The sequence below is a fragment of the Carcharodon carcharias genome, chromosome 2 (genome assembly GCF_017639515.1).
Source record: "Carcharodon carcharias isolate sCarCar2 chromosome 2, sCarCar2.pri, whole genome shotgun sequence".
Lineage (NCBI taxonomy): Eukaryota > Metazoa > Chordata > Chondrichthyes > Lamniformes > Lamnidae > Carcharodon > Carcharodon carcharias.
In genome coordinates this window covers 191,018,596-191,036,368 of record NC_054468.1, presented here as the reverse complement: position 1 = coordinate 191,036,368, position 17,773 = coordinate 191,018,596, and the positions used below count along the sequence as shown (strand labels likewise).

Below are 17,773 nucleotides of genomic sequence, written 5' to 3'. Positions count from 1 at the left end.
TTTGGAGGTACTGGCTGAAACTCTGATTCTAGGTTAGCATCCAGTGGGATGTATGGATCTGGTGGATGTAAAGTCCTTCCCCATATTATATGGGTTAGGGGAGTCCATGAAGACCTCCCACATTATAGGATAAATCACAGTATCAGCTGGCATAAAGATGGTTACAGCCTCTGAGAGAGGGGGAGGCAATGGCAGTGTTATTGTCGCCGGACTAGAAATCCCGAAGCCCAGGGTAATGCTCTTGGGACCTGGGTTCAAATCCTGCAATGGCAGATGGTGGAATTTGAATTCAGTAAAAATCTGGAATTAAAAGGCTAATGATGAAACTGTGAAACCATTGTCAATTGTTGTAAAAACCCATCTGGTTCACTAATGCCCTTTAGAGATGGAAATCTGCTGTCCTTACCTGGTCTGGCCTACATGTGAATCCAGACCCACATCAATGTGGTTGGCTCTTAAAATGCTCTCTGATCAAGGGCAATTAGGAATGGGTAATAAATGCCTATGACACTCACATTCCATGAAATTAATAATTTTGTGACTGTTAATCAGCCTGCAAATCCTTGCACAATTTTGCACAATTCTCCAGGGGAAGAATGTACAAAAACAACAACTTTTAGTTAGATGAGCCACTAATTCATCATACATGGTGGCAAACCAAACACAAAACATGAATTACATCACCAGATACAACTTTATTCATTTCCTTGCTCTCAGGTTATGCTGTTGTGCTTTTGAAACTAGTTACAACACATGGAGGAAAACATTAACATTATGGTTCATCTTTTATAACTGAGTGGAGATTTAAGTCTTTATTCAAATGTGAATTAGATAGCTTTCTATAAGAATATTTTGAGATTTGGTATATGAGTAATTTAAGACATGACATATGATAAGCATAGCATGCTTGGGGTAACTTTTGATCTACGGCTCCCAACGTTTTCCACCATTACTGATTTCCCTCACCTCTTGTCTGGGTCTGTAGCAGGTTGATAAATAAAGATTAATTGTCATGATTAGTCAGCATTTCCATTTTGTTGTATTGTGCAACAATCGAGATGATAGAATGTGAATTAGATGGATCTCGGTCTTTTTTCATCCTTTAATTCTAATGTTCCAATGTTTTGATTTATCGCAAACATCAGGCTCATTCCCACATGATCACAACATTCATTGCCTTTGTAGTGACCTTTTAAAAAATAATATCAGGCAGCTAATCAGGGCTTCTAATTGTTGAAATTTAGCAGCCATGCTCATATTTTGGGTCCACCTGCCTACTATTAAGTTCAATTCTTTCTTTGGAATTGTGAGTTTTGTCCTGGTTTATTATAATCAGGAAAAACAGAAAGTTGTAATTTCATGTTTATTTTGGATGTATGTGACACAAAATACTGCATTCGCCTTTAAAGGAAGTTTGCTGCTATGGTAGTGTGGTGTATTTTTACTCCAGTGTGCTGTGTCAGATGGTGCAGGACACTGGTACTGTATAATAGTGTACCATGGCCCACGTGCCGAGTTCCAAACATAGTCATGCTCCAAAAAGTATGACATACTATCAAATCCAGGCAGTTAACCCTGTTCTGAACTGACTGAAAGAAAAATTAAAGAGAAAATCATGCCACATCACTCATGCACTAAACCCAGCATCGAGCATCAGAGGGGGTGCAGGTAACTGAAAAGAGTAAAGTAGGACACCAATGTAGACATACTTAAAAAATGTCTAAAATGCCTATATCATTCTTGTACTATCCTCCAAAAATATCCACAGTCAGAACTAAACATCCTTATTTGTTACCACAGACTTTGTCAATCAAAGCTATCGAATGTTAGAGCTACAGAACTTTATTGTTACTATTTATCTTTTCAAGAATTTCTGGATTGCTCCAATCACCATTTAGTGTGGACAATGGAAAGTAATTTTATGGGCTCTCAAATGAAGACAACTGCTTCCTGCCTGTCAATTTGACTGACTGTAAAATATTTCAGAAGCCATAAATAAGACTGGAGGGAGAATGCAGAATACTGCATGGCATTTATTTTGGAAAACTCCACTTGACAATATCAGTTTTCATACATTTTTCGCATAAAACCATGCAAGCTTTAATTTTTTTTATAGTCCATCATAAAGAGTGGAATTAATTTGCAATTCCTGCTGTTCGGAAAGTAAACACTTTGGCATAATCACAAAAACAAATTCTTTGTGTTGAAACAGCTGAACTGTCCTTGGTGACAGGAATGATGCTCTTTTAAAAGTCTAGAAACTGCAACTGGGGTGTTTTTGCTTCAGTGTGGTGGTAGTGGATTGGTCGCCTGTTTTACACACCGCTCAAACTTCTGTTCCAGGTGGGGTGTAAAACAGGCGGTCGATCTGCTATCGCCAGTTTCCACACCACACTGAATGTGAAAAATCACTCTCCTGTGATTTAAATGCAAGTGTTAGTTGTTAATGGGCTCACCTCTGCTGCCAATCACAAAGATTTGCTCTGAATCTGCATGCAGCTTTGCATGCAGTGAATAGACGCAGTTTCCCGAAACTGGACTCCGGTAAATCATCTTCTTAAGGCAAAGGTTCCTGCTGCTTTCCAGGAAAGCTCACTCCGCAGGAATTAGTTTCCCTTGCAGCAGGTTTCCAGTAACGCGGAAGACACTGCGGCCAGGAAATTTCTCCAACCTGCTCCTGCTCTACTTTTTCAGGAATGTGGCATAACGGGATTTGCGCCACATTTCCGGAAAAATATCTATAGCAATGCAAGAACAACTCCAAAGAACTTCCCGGTCTATGGAAACCATTTATACCATTAACTCATGTATACTTTGAGATTGCACCTTTTAGTTTATGCTACCTTTCATCTGACATGTGCCTTACCCAATTCACTAGTCCATATCCTCTTGAAATTTTTACTATCTAAAGCATGGTTTACTACATTTTCAAGTTTTGTGTCACCTGCAGCTTTTGAAATTTTATCCTGTATACCCAAGTTTGGTTCATTAATATATATCAAAAGGAGCAGCAATCTTAATATGGACCCCTGGGTCTGGAGAGTTTTAGTTATAAGGAGAGAATGGATAGACTGGGGTTATTTTCCCTGGAGTGGAGGAGATTGAGGGGGGACATGATTGAGGTGTATAAAATTATGAGGGGCATAGATGGGATAAACAGGAAGGAACTTTTCCCCTTGGTGGAGGGATCAATAACCAGGGGGCATAGGTTTAAGGTAAAGGGCAGGAGGTTTAGAGGGGATGTGAGGAAGAATTTTTTCACCTAGAGGGGGGTGGGAATCTGGAACTCACTGCCTGGAAGGCAGAGAGGCAGAAACCCTCACAACATTTAAGAAGTATTTGGATGTGTACTTGCGATGCCATGGCATTCAAGGCTATGGGCCTAGGGCTGGAAAATAGGATTAGAATAGTTAGGTACTTGTTTGACCGGCGCAGACTCGATGGGCCGAAGGGCCATTTTCTATGCTGTAGACCTCTATGACTCTATACTGATGGACTGTCAAAAATGTTGCTGCTGTTAATCCAGTTCGTAGCATAAAAATCGTCAGCACAAAACTGCCCAACATTAATTAACACCTATTCACATTCCTATGTATGGAGGCCGCAGGATGTTGGGTGTGGATAATAAAAAAAAAATGTCATTGGCTCAATTCAAATAATTCAGGATAGGCCTGAAATGCATCACTGGGCAGAGAGCAATGAAAACTTCACTCTTCACGCAACCATGCTATACCTGGCTACTGAATGCTTGGTGCTGACACCAAGGGCTTAAAATTTTAGCCCCCGCCGGAGTTGGAACTCTAGTTCAGTGGCCAGTGGGCACTAAAAATAGTGCCACTGGCATAAGTGGCAGTTATCTGGCTCCATCCTGCCCCCACGAAGGCAGAATGGCATGTGCGTGTTTTTTGGGGGGGGGGGGCGGCATTCAGGTTTTCCAGCCGGCCTCCAGATTCCCTCAGTTGGTGGAAGGTCCAGTTTAACTGTTCGGTGACAGAGCGAGGCAGGGAGTTGGTGGAGGCAGCACCCAGTGGCCCTCTCTGCCTGCCTGGGTGAAGCAGCAGCCACATCCCCCTGGCAGAAGGATTCCCCACCACTCCTCATTGTGATGGCCCATCTTCAGAAGCCATTTTTTAGTTTAAGTATAAAAATGTCTTCTTTCTGGAAACTCCTGCAACCAAGCCGGAGCCAAATGCAGTGCTTTGCATACCTTTGGGCTCAACCAGGGAGGTCGAGAGGGAGCCCCTGACATTTGGGCAGCCCAAGGTCTCCATACATTTTGCACAAGCTTGAGCCCAAGAGAGGACACTCCAGTTTCGCTGAAGAGCATTAACACAACATAGTTATGAGCGATAAGCCCAACGCCATTGGCTAAGAGAATGGGTGCTACAAGCTGTTTCCAATGGTAGGAGCGACCATTGTGTCCCACTGTTCAGCCACTGCCAACCTTAAGTCGGGTAGCTCCCAACTAATAAGGTGCTAACCTGCTTCAGTGGGTGCTTGGAGCTTAGAGTCTCTGCTCAATGAGTGGACGGAATCCATCGCACCAGACAAACAAACAAAAAGAAAGAAAATGCCAACTCTTCGATTGGAAAGATGGAATGTCAGGACCATATGTGCAGGATTGACAGATGACAAGACAGCTGTGATCAACATGGAACTTGATAGGCTGAACATTGACATAGCTTGCCTACTAGAGACCAAACTCACTGAGAGCGAATCACTGAAAGAAAAACATTACACGTTCATCTGACAGGGGAAGAGTTCAGAGGAAATGCGTGAGCAAGGTGTAGGCTTCACTGTAAGGAACTCGTTACTCTCGATGATAGGACCCCCCCACAAATGGCTCAGAGTGTGTTCTCTCCATTCGCCTCTCAAATCAAACAGAGCCAGTTAACCACAAGACTGTCTACGCTCTAACACTATGCTCCATTACAGAGGTGAAAGACCAGATCCATGATACCGCTATCAGCAGAATCCCGAAGCCAGAACATCTTTACCTGCTGAGTGATTTCAATGCAAGAGTGGGCATGGACTATGGGGCATGGCCCTCTTGCCTCAGACATTATGGTCTGGGAAAGATAAATGAGAATGGGCAGAGACTACATTCCTGCTACCACGAGCTTTGTGTAACTAACACCTTCTTTCGGAACAAACCATGCCACAGGGTATCCTGGAGACATCCAAGATCAGGACATTGGCACCAACTGGATCTGACCATCACCAGACATGAATCTCTGAACAGCATTCTCAACACACGCAGCCACCACTGTGCTGACTGTGGTACAGATCCCTCTCTAGTGTGCACCAGGGTTAAGATGCAACCCTAGAGTTTCTTCATTCAAAGCAGAAGTGCCGTCCTCGTATCAAGGCCAGCCGTACTCCCTACCCAGGTAAACCTGACAGTCTCCCGACTGGGTTGAACGTGTGCTCCCTGGCATTCCCACACAGAGTGCAAAAGCAAAATGGAACATACTTCGAGACACCACCCACAATACTGCACTCTCAACATATGGGAAGCAAGAGAGGAAAAATGCTGACTGGTTCGAGGCTAACATCACTGTCATGGAACCTGTCATTGAAGCCAAGCGGTCTACTCTCATTAATTACAAGAGAGATCCAAATGAGAAGACTCTGAATACACCAAGCCGAAGTAAAGTCCAACAGACTGCTAGGCTATGCGCCAATGACTACTGATTACAACTTTGCCAGAATATCCAGATGTCATTCGACACAGGGAATGCTAGAGGCATGTGTTAAGGGATCAAAAAGGCAACAGGTCCATCAGCAAAGAAAATGGCTCCATTGAAAACAAAGGGAGGGGAGGTCATCACCGACTGCAATAAACAGCTGGAGAGATGGGTGAAACACTACCTTGAGTTGTGCTCTAGGGGCAACACAGTTAATGAGGAAGCTCTAGACACCACAGAAAGCCTGCCTGTCATGGTAGTGCTGGATATCGAACCCACAGTGGAGGAGCTTAGCAAAACTATTGACTCACTTGCCATGGACAAAGCTCCAGGTGCTAATGCCATACTGCCTGAACTCAGCAAGTACAGGAAACCAACACTCCTGCAGCATCTGCACGAATGTCTTTGTCTCTGCTGGAGGGAGGTGGCAGTGCCTCAGGATATGTGTGATGCAAAGATTGTGACCCTGTACAAGAACAAGGGTGACTGCAGCCATTTTAACAACTATTCAGACATCACTCTGTTGAGCATCATTGGAAAAGTATTTGCCTATTTTTCCCTTGTCAGGCTACAGATCCTGGCTGAACACATCTACCCCGATTCCCAGTGCGGTTTCAGAACTGGAAGATCAGCAATGGCATGGTCTTCTCAGTCCAGCAACTGCAGGACAAATGCTGTTAACAAAGGAGACCACTAGATATTGCTTTCGCTGATCTCACCAAGGCATTTGACCATGTGAGCAGAGGTAGTCTATTTAAGCTGCTGGAGAAAATTGGCTGCCTGCTGAAACTGCACAATGCAATCTCCTCTTTCGATGACAACATGATGGGCAAGGTCAGCTATGTTGGGGCAGCATCGGAGCTCTTTGATATCCACACTGGAGTCAAACAGGGTTGTGTTCTAGCACCAACACTCTTTGACATATTTTTCTCTTTGCTGCTGTCATATGCCTTCAGATCATCTACAGAAGGTGTCTACTTACGTAGCAGTACTGACAGAAAGCTGTTCATCCATACCCGCCTGAGATCCAAGACAAAGGTGTGCCAAGTCCTCATCAGAGAGTTGCTCTATGATGACAAGGCTGCACTAGCATCCCATACTGAGGAACATTTCAGCGGCAAATGGACAGGCTCTCTCATGTCTGTAAAGAGTTTAATTTGACCATCAGCATCAGGAAGACAAATGTGATGGTCCAGGATACTGCCATACCACCATCTATCAGCATTGACAATGTAACGCTAGAGGTTATTAATAGCCGCACATAGCTAGGCTCCACAATCATCAGAAATCTGTCACTTGATGCTGAAATCAACACACACATTGCAAGAGTTATATCCAAGCCGAGTAAGAGGCTGTGGAGCAACAGTGACTTGAGTGAAAACACCAAACTGCGGGTCTACCAAGCCTGTGTCCTCAGGGCACTCTTCTACAATAGTGTGACCTGGACAACATATGCAAGGCAGGAGAAAAGGCTGAACAGCTTCCACCTTCGCTATCTCAAACAAATCCTCTGCAACTCTTGGCAGGACAAGGTCACCAACCCAGAGGTCCTGGAGCTTGCGGTTCCATCAGCTTACACTCATTCCTAAGCCAACGGTGACTGCACTAGCTTGGCTACGTTCACTTGATGAATGACGGCCATAAACCCAAAAACCTTCTGTAAGGTGAACTGGCCACTGGGTCACCTCTTGGGCACCCAGAACTCTACTACAATAACATCCACAAGTGTGCTAAGCTCCTCCACTGTGAGTTCGATATCCAGCACTGCCATGGCAGGCAGGCTTTCTATGGTGTCTAGACCTTCCTCATTGACTGTGTTCTCCCTACAGTACAACTCAAGGTGGTGTTTCACCCATCTCCCCAACTGATTATTGCAGTTAGTGAGGATGGGGGACATTGTCACTGACAACTGGGAGACAGTCATTGAAAGCCATGACCTCTGGAGGCTGACTGTTTGGAAGAGCATTGGAAGAGACGAGCAGAAATTAAGAGCTGCTGGCTGAGACAAGGGCCCAGAAAAAACAGGCCAGCGAATCAGCTGGAGTACTGTGTGCAGTTCTGGTCACCACATTATAGGAAGGATGTGATTGCACTGGAGGGGCTGCAGAAGAGATTCACCAGGATGTTGCCTGGGAAGAAACATTTAACTTATGAAGAGAGGTTGGATAGACTTGGGTTGTTTTCGTTGGAGCAGAGAAGACGGAGGGGCAACCTGATCGAGGTGTACAAGATTATGAGGGGCATGGACAGGGTGGATAGGGGCCAGCTGTTCCGCTTAGTTGAAGGTCAGTCACGAGGGAACACAAGTTCAAGGTAAGGGGCAGGAAGTTTAGGGGGATGTGAGGAAAAGCTTTTTAACCCAGAGGGTGGTAACAGTCTGGAATGCACTGCCTGAGTGGGTGGTGGAGGCGGGTTGCCTCACATCCTTTAAAAAGTACCTGGATGAGCACTTGGCACTTCATAACATTCAAGGCTATGGGCCAAGTGTTGGTAAATGAGATTAGGTAGGTAGGTCAGGTGTTTCTCACGTGTCGGTGCAGACTCGATGGGCCGAAGGACCTCTTCTGCACTATGTGATTCTGTGCTTCTGTGAATTGTGCACCTTCACATCCCACTGTCTCTGCAGCAAACACAGCAGAGACTGCCATGCCAGAGTGAGGCTCCTGAGGACATTAGGACCATGTGCTTAAGATAGACAGGCAACTTGCAGCTGATTGATAACGTGCACAAGGCAGCTGTGATCAACATGGAGCTTGACAGGCTGAACATTGAGATGGCACTGTAGTAACATCCTGAGCCACACCAGGCGATGCTTAACACAGAGATTCCCAACATAACGCAAACCATCGTCTTACGAGACAGAAGACTGCCACAAAAAGATGTTGGAGAGGGTCCCTCCATTTTGAAGTGTCATCGCTCTCATTTACCATGCATTCTGCTGCTTTCAGGATGGATACAGCGGCAGAATGGCCCTCCAGCTTCAAGAGCCTGGCTTGCCATCTTTAATTGGATGGCAAGCCCAACCTCCGGCCACTAATTGGCTGCTCTGGGGAAAAATCATAGTGAGTGACTGTTTCCCATTCAGTGTGGGCTTCTGAACTATATTACAGCCTGAAGCCCACAGGGAAAATCCTGCCCTTTTGTAACAGACATGTTAGATGTTCCATTCCTTAATGTTAACATTCATCACAATGATGAGTACAGAATCTATACTAAAATAAAGAACAAGCTTACAAAAGGGAGCATTAAATACACATTATCATCACACTAAATATTGCTGAGATTTTACTATAACACTGCCCACATTTAGTCATTTAAAATTAAATATGCTTCACAGACCATGTTTAGACACACTGTATAAGGCTGCTTCTTTTAGTTTTTAACTATTAAAACCTGATGCCATTCCTCCCCTGAAAGAAAAATGTTCCAAAGTTAGTATTCATTTCAATAACACAGAATAAACACAAAAATTAAGCGGAAAAGGCTATAAAAAGCTCTGCCATATATTTGCCTGCTACATATATTATAGCCATGCTTTGTGTGTTAATTAAATAATGTTTTCTTGGAAATAAAGATGTGTCATTTCACTTATCTCCACAGGAATACAGATAAAATGTTTATTCCAACTGTCAGATTGTACACTGAAACTGGCTCTACATTATTTGCTTTACTCCAAATGTAATCTTCCTTAATGAAAGAAAACTTGAAAGCACACAGAAAATGCCTAAAACAAATAGTAAAAACTATCCTTTAAACATGTGCAAGAACAACTAGAAATCTAAATTGTGATGCATACTTAATCATTTTACCTGAAACAAGCTGATCATTTGGTGGTGAATGAGGAACATGACCTAAAGTGCCGTACTACTTTTATCTAAAACAAAAGCAGAAACAGAAATACCTGGAAAAACTCAGCAGGTCTGGCAGCATCGGCGGAGAAGAGAACAATTGACATTTTGAGTCCTCATGACCCTTCAACAGAACTTTTATCTAATTTAGTTTGCATTGCCTCACCTTCCATTTTTTCCAGTTTCCTCATGTTCCATACTGACCAGAGGGTGCACAAGTAGCCTGCTCCCAACCTTTAGGGGTGCCACTCCACCTGTGACCAGTAAGTGTGCAACATGAGCCTGAAGCAACCCACCCTCGACCTTTCCTTGGGGGGGGGGGGGGGGGGGGGGGGGGGGGGGGGGGGGTGGGGGATGGTGGTGGTGGTGGTAGATAGAAGTGAGTGGGTTGAAGATATCTTTCTGAGGGACAAGAAATAGTAAGGTTTGGGGCAGGCATGGGCCTATCAATGGGTTGAGACTGCAACCGACAGCTGCACCCAGTTGTACTATCAGCAAGTTGAGGTCATCCAAAGTCTGCAATGTCCATGCAGGCATCACTGGGCATAGCATGACTGTTGGTAATGATATAAAGATTGAAAAGAAATGAGGCATTTGGTCCTCGTCAATTACAAAATGTGAATGAATGCATTTTACTGCAAGCTACCAGAGTTTGTTTCAGAAAAATAAATCTTAGCCTGATTGTTTTATGCTGAAACTGATGCACATCATTACTGTGTGAAGACCACTCTTCCAGGTATAATTGCTACCAGCACATCAATGTCCATTTGCCTATTTTGTTCTTCATTTTTAGTATTGGGTTATTGTTAGGCAAGAATCTATCTACCTCTGCCTTAAAAATATCCATTGATCCTGCCTCCACCGGTCTCTGGGGAGCAGTATTCCAAAGATTCACGGCCCTCTGAGAGAAATTTTTGTTCGCATCTCCTTCTTAAATGGGAAACCCCTTACTTTTGGTTTACCAATATCCCTAAAGCGGGCAGATGTTGTCAGTGATTAATATATACAGGTATTATGGAGGCTCTTAGATAGATATTAGTATCTGCCTGAAGCTGGCTTATCCAAGATCACCTTCTCATTGACAAAAACTTGGAAATATCAGGATGATGTGACATAAACCAGACTGGCACGTCAACTACACCAAATGATAAATAATAATCTCCCTGAATAGAAAGTTATTCATTTGGAGCCATTAGCCTTCTCAAATTAATTTGACTAAAAAAATACATTTTGAAATGACTTTTGCATAACTGTACATCAAAACATGTATAAAACCTAGCTTTCAGCAGCTACTATTCAATTAAACTGTCCTACTGTCTAAAAGCCATAACTTTAGACTGAAATGCAGTCAGCAATACTCAACTTATATATTGGACTACGCGTGGCTGGAAATCATAATCTGCCCAACAGGAAAGAGTGCTGTGCATGTGTGTTTCCGTACATGCATAGAGCTCCACTCCCTGGTGTTTTTTTTAGGTTAGGAGATTGGGCTTAAGTGTCCATTTTCTTGTAACATTAGAAGGACTCCATGCTAAGGTTATAAAGTGCCCAGGAGTTGCAGCAGACCACTTGAACACTTTCTAAACCCAGACACAATTGTGCATCTTCAATTTACATGCTTCAGAGAAAAGGACTGCTCGGGCGATTCCAATTTTCCAGTTATATAAAAGGTTTAATCTGAGGATCATGAAATATTTCAGACAATTATTTAATTATGTTAGAGTACAACCAGTTGTTTCTTATAGGGATTGCTTGGGGTGGGGGGGGGGGATGATTTATTTCCTTGCACTAAATGCATTTATTTTTTGTTTCTTTGTCACTGGAATGAGATTTTGGATTTCCATCTGTTTTTGGGGTGATTTATAAAATATATAAATCCAAAGATAGTGGTTGAGCATTTTTGATAACAGACAGCAGCAATCAGAAGCATCATTTGTAATTATGTTTTCTGCCTAAAGCAACCACTGCAACATAATCAAATTATTCAATAACATGGCATTCATAAATTGGATCTAAGCCTGCTTCCACAAGCCAGCAAATGTTTTCACTGCTCCTGTCAACTGTGTCATATTGCTCTTTTTTAACAAAAAATGTTGGAAAAGAAGGCCATACAACATTGCAATCTTGCAATCATGCACAGCTGCACTGAAAATTGCATTTGATTGTAAATCCAGCTCTGGTTTAATTTATTTTTCTAACTATGTTGTAGTTATGGGCTGGGCCTTTTATTTATAGTGATTGAATTGGTCAAATTCTATTTTTATTATGCGGGATTCCAGGACCTTTTATCTATATTTTTGAAATTTCAGTTCAGCGCTTTGCCCATTTATAATTGGGATGACTTGTCTGCAAAGGCTGAACTCATATTCTATTTTTATCACATGAGATTCTGGGAATTGTACCAGAGTTTTAGGATATTTCACAAATCCTTCTGTCAAAACCACAATCCAGTGGCATTTTAGGAATTTACACCAGAGTTACAGGAATAATATCCTAAATAAGGAGTACAATACATTGGCATTTTATTAAAAAAAAGTCTGAGAAATTGTTTGAAATTGTTTGGTGATTACAAATATATCATAAATTATCAGGGTTTATAGCAGTACCCATAGAACAGTGAATTTTCTCTATCTGGTATAAAGTACATCAACAGCTGGAAGCTGCTGAGCACAACTGTTGACTGAAAATGTTAAAAATCTCTCCAGAGCCAAATAATAAAGAGAAAAAAAGTGCGAGGAAAATGAGTTGCGAGAGGGTTCACAGGATGGAATGATAGCCTGGAATTTCCTGGAAAGTTTCAGTGAAATTATACTGTAAAATTGGAGCTGTGCCAGCTTTTTCCAAGAAAATTTGTGCATAGCTGATTAGTGCCAGTTGAACGCTGATACGTTGCTATGTGCAAATTGCCTCAATTATTTGCACGAAATCTGAGATATAGCCGCCAAAACCCTCTGCTACTTCTTTACATAGCCCTACCACCTATGCAACAGGCCAGGTCATACATACAGTGATAGAGTTATAAAGACACAGAAGGAGGCCATTCAGCCATCGAATCCATGCTGTTCTCGATAAAGCAATCCAGTCAGCCTCATTCACCTGTTCTATCCTCGTAGCCCTGCAAGTTTATTTCTCTCAAATGCACATCCAATTTTCTTTTGAAATCACTGATCATCTCTGCTTTCGCTACCTTCTTGGCCGTGATTTCCAGGACATTACCAGTTACTGCATAAAAAAGTACTTCCTCACATCAGCCCCATCCCCCCCAACCCCCTCCGCTGCATCTTTTGCACAAACTCTTAAGTCTGTGTCCCTTACTCCTTGTACCATCAGCTAATGGGAACAGCCTTTCTTTGTCTGCTTTATTTAAACCTGTCATAATCTTGTACACCTCTGTCAGGTCTCACCTCAATCTCCTTTGCTCCTAGCCCCAGCTAACCTTGTAGCTAAAATCCCTCATCCCTGGAAGCATTGTGGTAAACAGTACGCCCTCTCAAGGGCCCTCATGTTTCTCAGATTTATGCAAAATAGAAAATGCACAGGAATAGACTGATGGGCAAATATTGAGGGACAGGTACTGCACAAAGTCACCTGAGATGAGCCTAAATGGGAGCTCTAGAGTTTTAGAATGATTTTCATGATTTAGAAAATCATTTTATTACTCTACCAAAGAATCAGAGTTTCTCACTCAAAGAGCTGCCAGTCTCAGCACCCCTGAAATACTTTGCATCCCCCACCATTGAAGGGCTAGGCAGTTGGACTTGTCTTCCCGATGGGCGGACCCATGTTCTGCATAATAGTAGAAGGGATAGAGGAGCAGGTAGAGGTAAAAGGCTCGAAGATTGAATTTCCATAGCACAAGAGAACAATTGATTATTTCGTCAATGGGTGGTGTTGCATTTGCACTTGCTTTCTGCTGGTTCTTAAACTCTGGCATAAGTTTCGGTGTAAGCTTTGTGTAAATGCAATCCAGGAAATTCCGGTGTTTCAGGAAAGCGAACCAGTTGATTTGCATACTTCCCTAGCAGGTATTGAAATTCCTGTATCTGAAACAAATTCAGTATTTAAAAATGGATTTGTGTTTCCTGGGGAATCCCTAACTGACTGGCAGTGCCAGCTGACATAAAATGCCAACCTGAAGAGGCTCTAGAAAGTAACGCATGGTCGCTGAAATGCGGCCTTGAAACATTTTGTCATCTCTCATTTTCAGAAAGGCACTCCTCCATGTCTCTTTCACTGCTTTATGGTGCTGCAGCTAATGCAAGCAAAAGAGGCAGTGTCCTGGAACTGATGCCAAATACATTTTATGATCGTGGCCAACGGTGGGGAGAAGTAAACACTTGACTTCCAAAATCTGTGGCTAACTAAATGTCCGACTCTGCGCAGCCCAAACTATGTTGGCCCTTCAGCTCGGGAATAACACACAGCAGCTCGCTGCTCTTAATGTTGGGAAGCCGGTGTCTATGAGCTTCTTATAGGGGAGACGGTTACATTCCACGTTTTCTCGCTCTTTGTGTAGATATGCGCGATATGGATTAACCTCTGAACACCTTTAAACCTCTCCACACCAACAATGCATGCTCCTGAATTTGTTAGAAAGTACTGCCCACCCCGGCTTCTAAGGCAGTTGTGCTCTGGCTGTCCCTGAGCTGCAGCGACGGCAGTGTCGTTACTCACTTCCTAGCATCCCATTGGTTGAGATGTGTTGATTGAGATACATACAACTCACCTCAGAAAATGAGAGAGGGGTTCAGCCGAGACAGGTGGACGGAGGAGAGCACAGAGGCTTGGATTTGGAGCCTGCAGTTTAGTGCCGGAGTATTGGTTGTTTAATAACCAGGCGCACAGAGCACTGGGGAGCATAGGTGACAGTTTGGTGACTGGAACCTGACGTTTATGCCCAGAACGAGAGTTTGGATCACGGGTTAACACAAGTCTTCCAGGCAGAAGTCAGGAATCTGGACTCTGGAGTTTTGAAGCAGGGACACAGAGCATACAATTCAGAGCAAGATGTTAATACTTTAGCACCATTTGTGCCAAATTATGCAAAATTATAGGAAAGGACCTACATTTATATAAATCTCCTCCGGACCTAACGCTATTCTAAAACGCTTTACAGCTAAGAAGGCGACTTCATTCTGCTCCCCCTCCACCCGATTATTATATTTTCATTCTTCCAACACAAACCCCGTGTACACGTCATAAAAACGCACATATTTTCATTCTTAACAATCAGATCTCCCCTCCCCTTATACTGGGTTTGAAAATATTCATTAGGGCAAACATCAATTAGGAAATTCTACTTGTATGCTTTAGAGTGAAATCGTCCACAACACGGATTTGCAAGCGATTGCACGAATATTACAAGGGATTTAAGTCGTTGCATGGCCTGGGCTTCTAGTAAAACAGAAACCTATTCCAATCGCCCTTCCTCTCTCTAGGTTGCACTATATTCGTACCCAGCAATTATTGGGACAATTTATATTTTCCAAGCACAGATCTTTCATTGAGTCAACCACGGCCATTTCTGGTTGGTTAACAAAGCTTTTGATATATAAAAAAAACTCGGGAGGTGTAGTTTGGAGTTTTGACTTCCAGTGAAGTATAGAAAATGTAAGTCTCCCGTCACTCTCCCAAATTAGCATATGTAATTTTAGGTCAATAAATACAAGCCAGAAAACTTTTTAAAAAAATGTTTAAATCGCTCTGGTATCGTAATTGGTATCTCACAACTATACGTTTGACCCATTTCTGGTGCGTAACGCTGTTGGCGCTTAGCCCAAGCTGGAGTTTGACGGTATTTTTGTAACGGCCAAGGATAGCACTGTATGTGAAACTGTACACCGAGGATTGCGAGGCCAGGCGTTTCTGCCCAATTAACCTGGGGCAGAGTGACTGAACGTGCACGTGCTCCATACAGAAATAGCGGCTCGCACGCCATGGGGTTGGGGGATGGTGGGGGGTGCACTTTGTTGTGAAGGTCTGCTCTACGAACTGAATGCACAACTTGCACTGGACTGATACTCGATTGTTCAAATTGAACACTTACTGTACGCTTGCAGTTCTGAACTGTGAGAACGTTTCAAGCTTTGACACGTGTCTAAAATGCGATATTGTATGTCTAATATGATAAACTATTTGCTGTCTAACACACAATTTCAACAAAAGCCTTAAGGAAAGACACAGGAAAGATCCCACAGCTTAGTTTCTAGCGGGTGCTTCTCTGAGAAATCCCATAACTAGTTAAGGTTGTGGAGCAGATCGTAAAGATCACATTTTATAGATTTCCTTTGTACTTTCGTCACATAAATCATCGGACAAGTTAACCATATGAGGACCGCAACAATGTTTCTGAGCTTAAGAAAGTCATTTTAGTCAATCTGCGAAAAAAAAAGTTGGTTGGGTTTTTAAGATGCATTAATTTCTACAATATTAGGCATAAGGCAACTTTATTCTGTGCGAAAGTATCTAATAAAGTGAGCAGTTGGAAAGGTAGTTCAGCACGTAAAGAGTTAAATGGTAGCTGGAAATCCGAATATTTATCCCTGTGCCTGACTGCCGTGTTTGTTTACACAGCACCTGTCTTGGAATTTCAGCATTTCCACTGAAGACGGCAGGTTCTAGATTGTGTGATTCATATGTTCGATATGATTTCCACAGGGCCATCATCCAGAACCGGTTCGTGGTCAGGCGACCGTGCACACTGCCCACAACCCAAATTACCGCTACAAAAATAAACAAAACCAAAAAAATGCCATTATTACTTTTTGTCCAATCATGTCACTTCGCTCTGCTCAAATTGCAGGGTGCGAATAGGCGACTGCTGTACTTCAGCTGCCTTATGTACACATATAACATATTACATAAAAATAGCGCGAAAGCAAACTGCCAACTGAACTTCTTCGCAAAATGGGTTACCATGCAAAAAAAGTTTGTCTTAAAGAGGAATGACATCCCTTTTTGCTGACAGATTGGATATTAAAACTATCAATCTCTTATTTTAAATGAAGCATTGCCAATTACACATCTTTAACCCAACTTGGGGGGGTGGTATTTCAAATAAGCAGATTTATGTGACTTGATTGATAAATACATTACAGTCTCCATTAGCTGGCAAAAAGGGATACGCTCACTTTAAATTGTTGGTTATGGCTTACTTTCAGGATAGCTAAATGGATTCATATCAATCTTGTAAACTTCTTTTGCGTAATACTCCTCTTCGCTCCTCTCTCGTTCACAAGTGGCAGCCCTCTCGTTCGCTTTCTCCAGAAGCAAATCCCTGGTGCTGTTGTAAATCGCGAGCACATCGATCGAGACCTCCTCGGGCTCCGGGTAATGTTCCGGGGGGTTGGTGAGTTTCAGTTTGCTGAGGATTTGCCCTCGGATGGCCTCGATCCTCTTCTTCATGAACTGTTCCATGTCGAGAGTGTTGCAGGTCGACAAGCAAGCGGCGATCATTGCGAAATCCAGCGTGAGAAAAACAGTGAAAATGGAGTAGTGCATTTTCAAAGCCGGGCAGCTGGAAAGTTGAAGAGAGAGTGGGTGGTGTATGTGGGGGCCAGAGAGAGAGAGAGAAAAATATCAGCTGCAGATCGTGATCGTCACGCGAAAGAAAAACAAGTTAAATATTTACAACAAAACAAAAAAGAGGAAAGGCACGTTTGTTGTTGCTATTGTTTAACCTTGATTCTCAAGTCCTGTGCAGTTCAATGACTTGCCAAGTGCTGGCTTCTCGCTGAAGCTGCAGTCCAGGCGCTAACGTTGCTTCTGCCGAAGATAAACACACCTTCACTTCATCGCAGTCCTGAGGAAATCTTTTCACTTCTCCCAACTTTTCTCTCTCTCTCTCCAAAAGCCTTTGCTTTCTCCAGTTATAAAAATGTCAATAAAACAGCAGCTTTATTCCACTAGGCTGAGCTCTCCTGATTCGCCTGGAGTCCAGGGTGAAGTGAAAAAGGGAGAGAATCTTACACATACACACAAGCAAAAAAAAAAATTAATTTGGCAAAAGCTAAGCTCAAAAAAGGGGGGGGCTGACAAGAGATCGAAAAAAGTTTATACTTTTTTTGGAAAAAAATCTGAAGTAGGAGCCTCACGTCATTCGCGAACCGTTATTTTCGCTCCTCCATCCTAGTCTGAGTCCAGGCTGGGAGTGAGTGAGTGAGTGAGAGAGTGAGTGAGAGAGAGAGAGAGAGAGACAGAGTCTGTACAGTGTGCGTCTTAGGGAGCGAGTTGCCAGCA

General features: G+C 43.0%; 1 protein-coding gene across 1 annotated transcript in view; it reads right to left on the bottom strand.

Annotated features, from left to right (window-relative positions):
- Positions 1-17,773, bottom strand: part of LOC121269664 (transforming growth factor beta-2 proprotein-like) — an 87,829-nt gene extending 70,056 nt beyond the window's left edge. Inside the window, exons 1-2 of the mRNA XM_041174454.1 lie at positions 17,215-17,773; positions 16,690-17,051 (exon numbers count right to left, since the gene is read on the bottom strand). Of these exons, the coding sequence (XP_041030388.1) occupies positions 16,690-17,035 (346 nt within the window). The 5' untranslated portion in view covers positions 17,036-17,051; positions 17,215-17,773. The remainder of the gene's footprint in view (positions 1-16,689; positions 17,052-17,214) is intronic.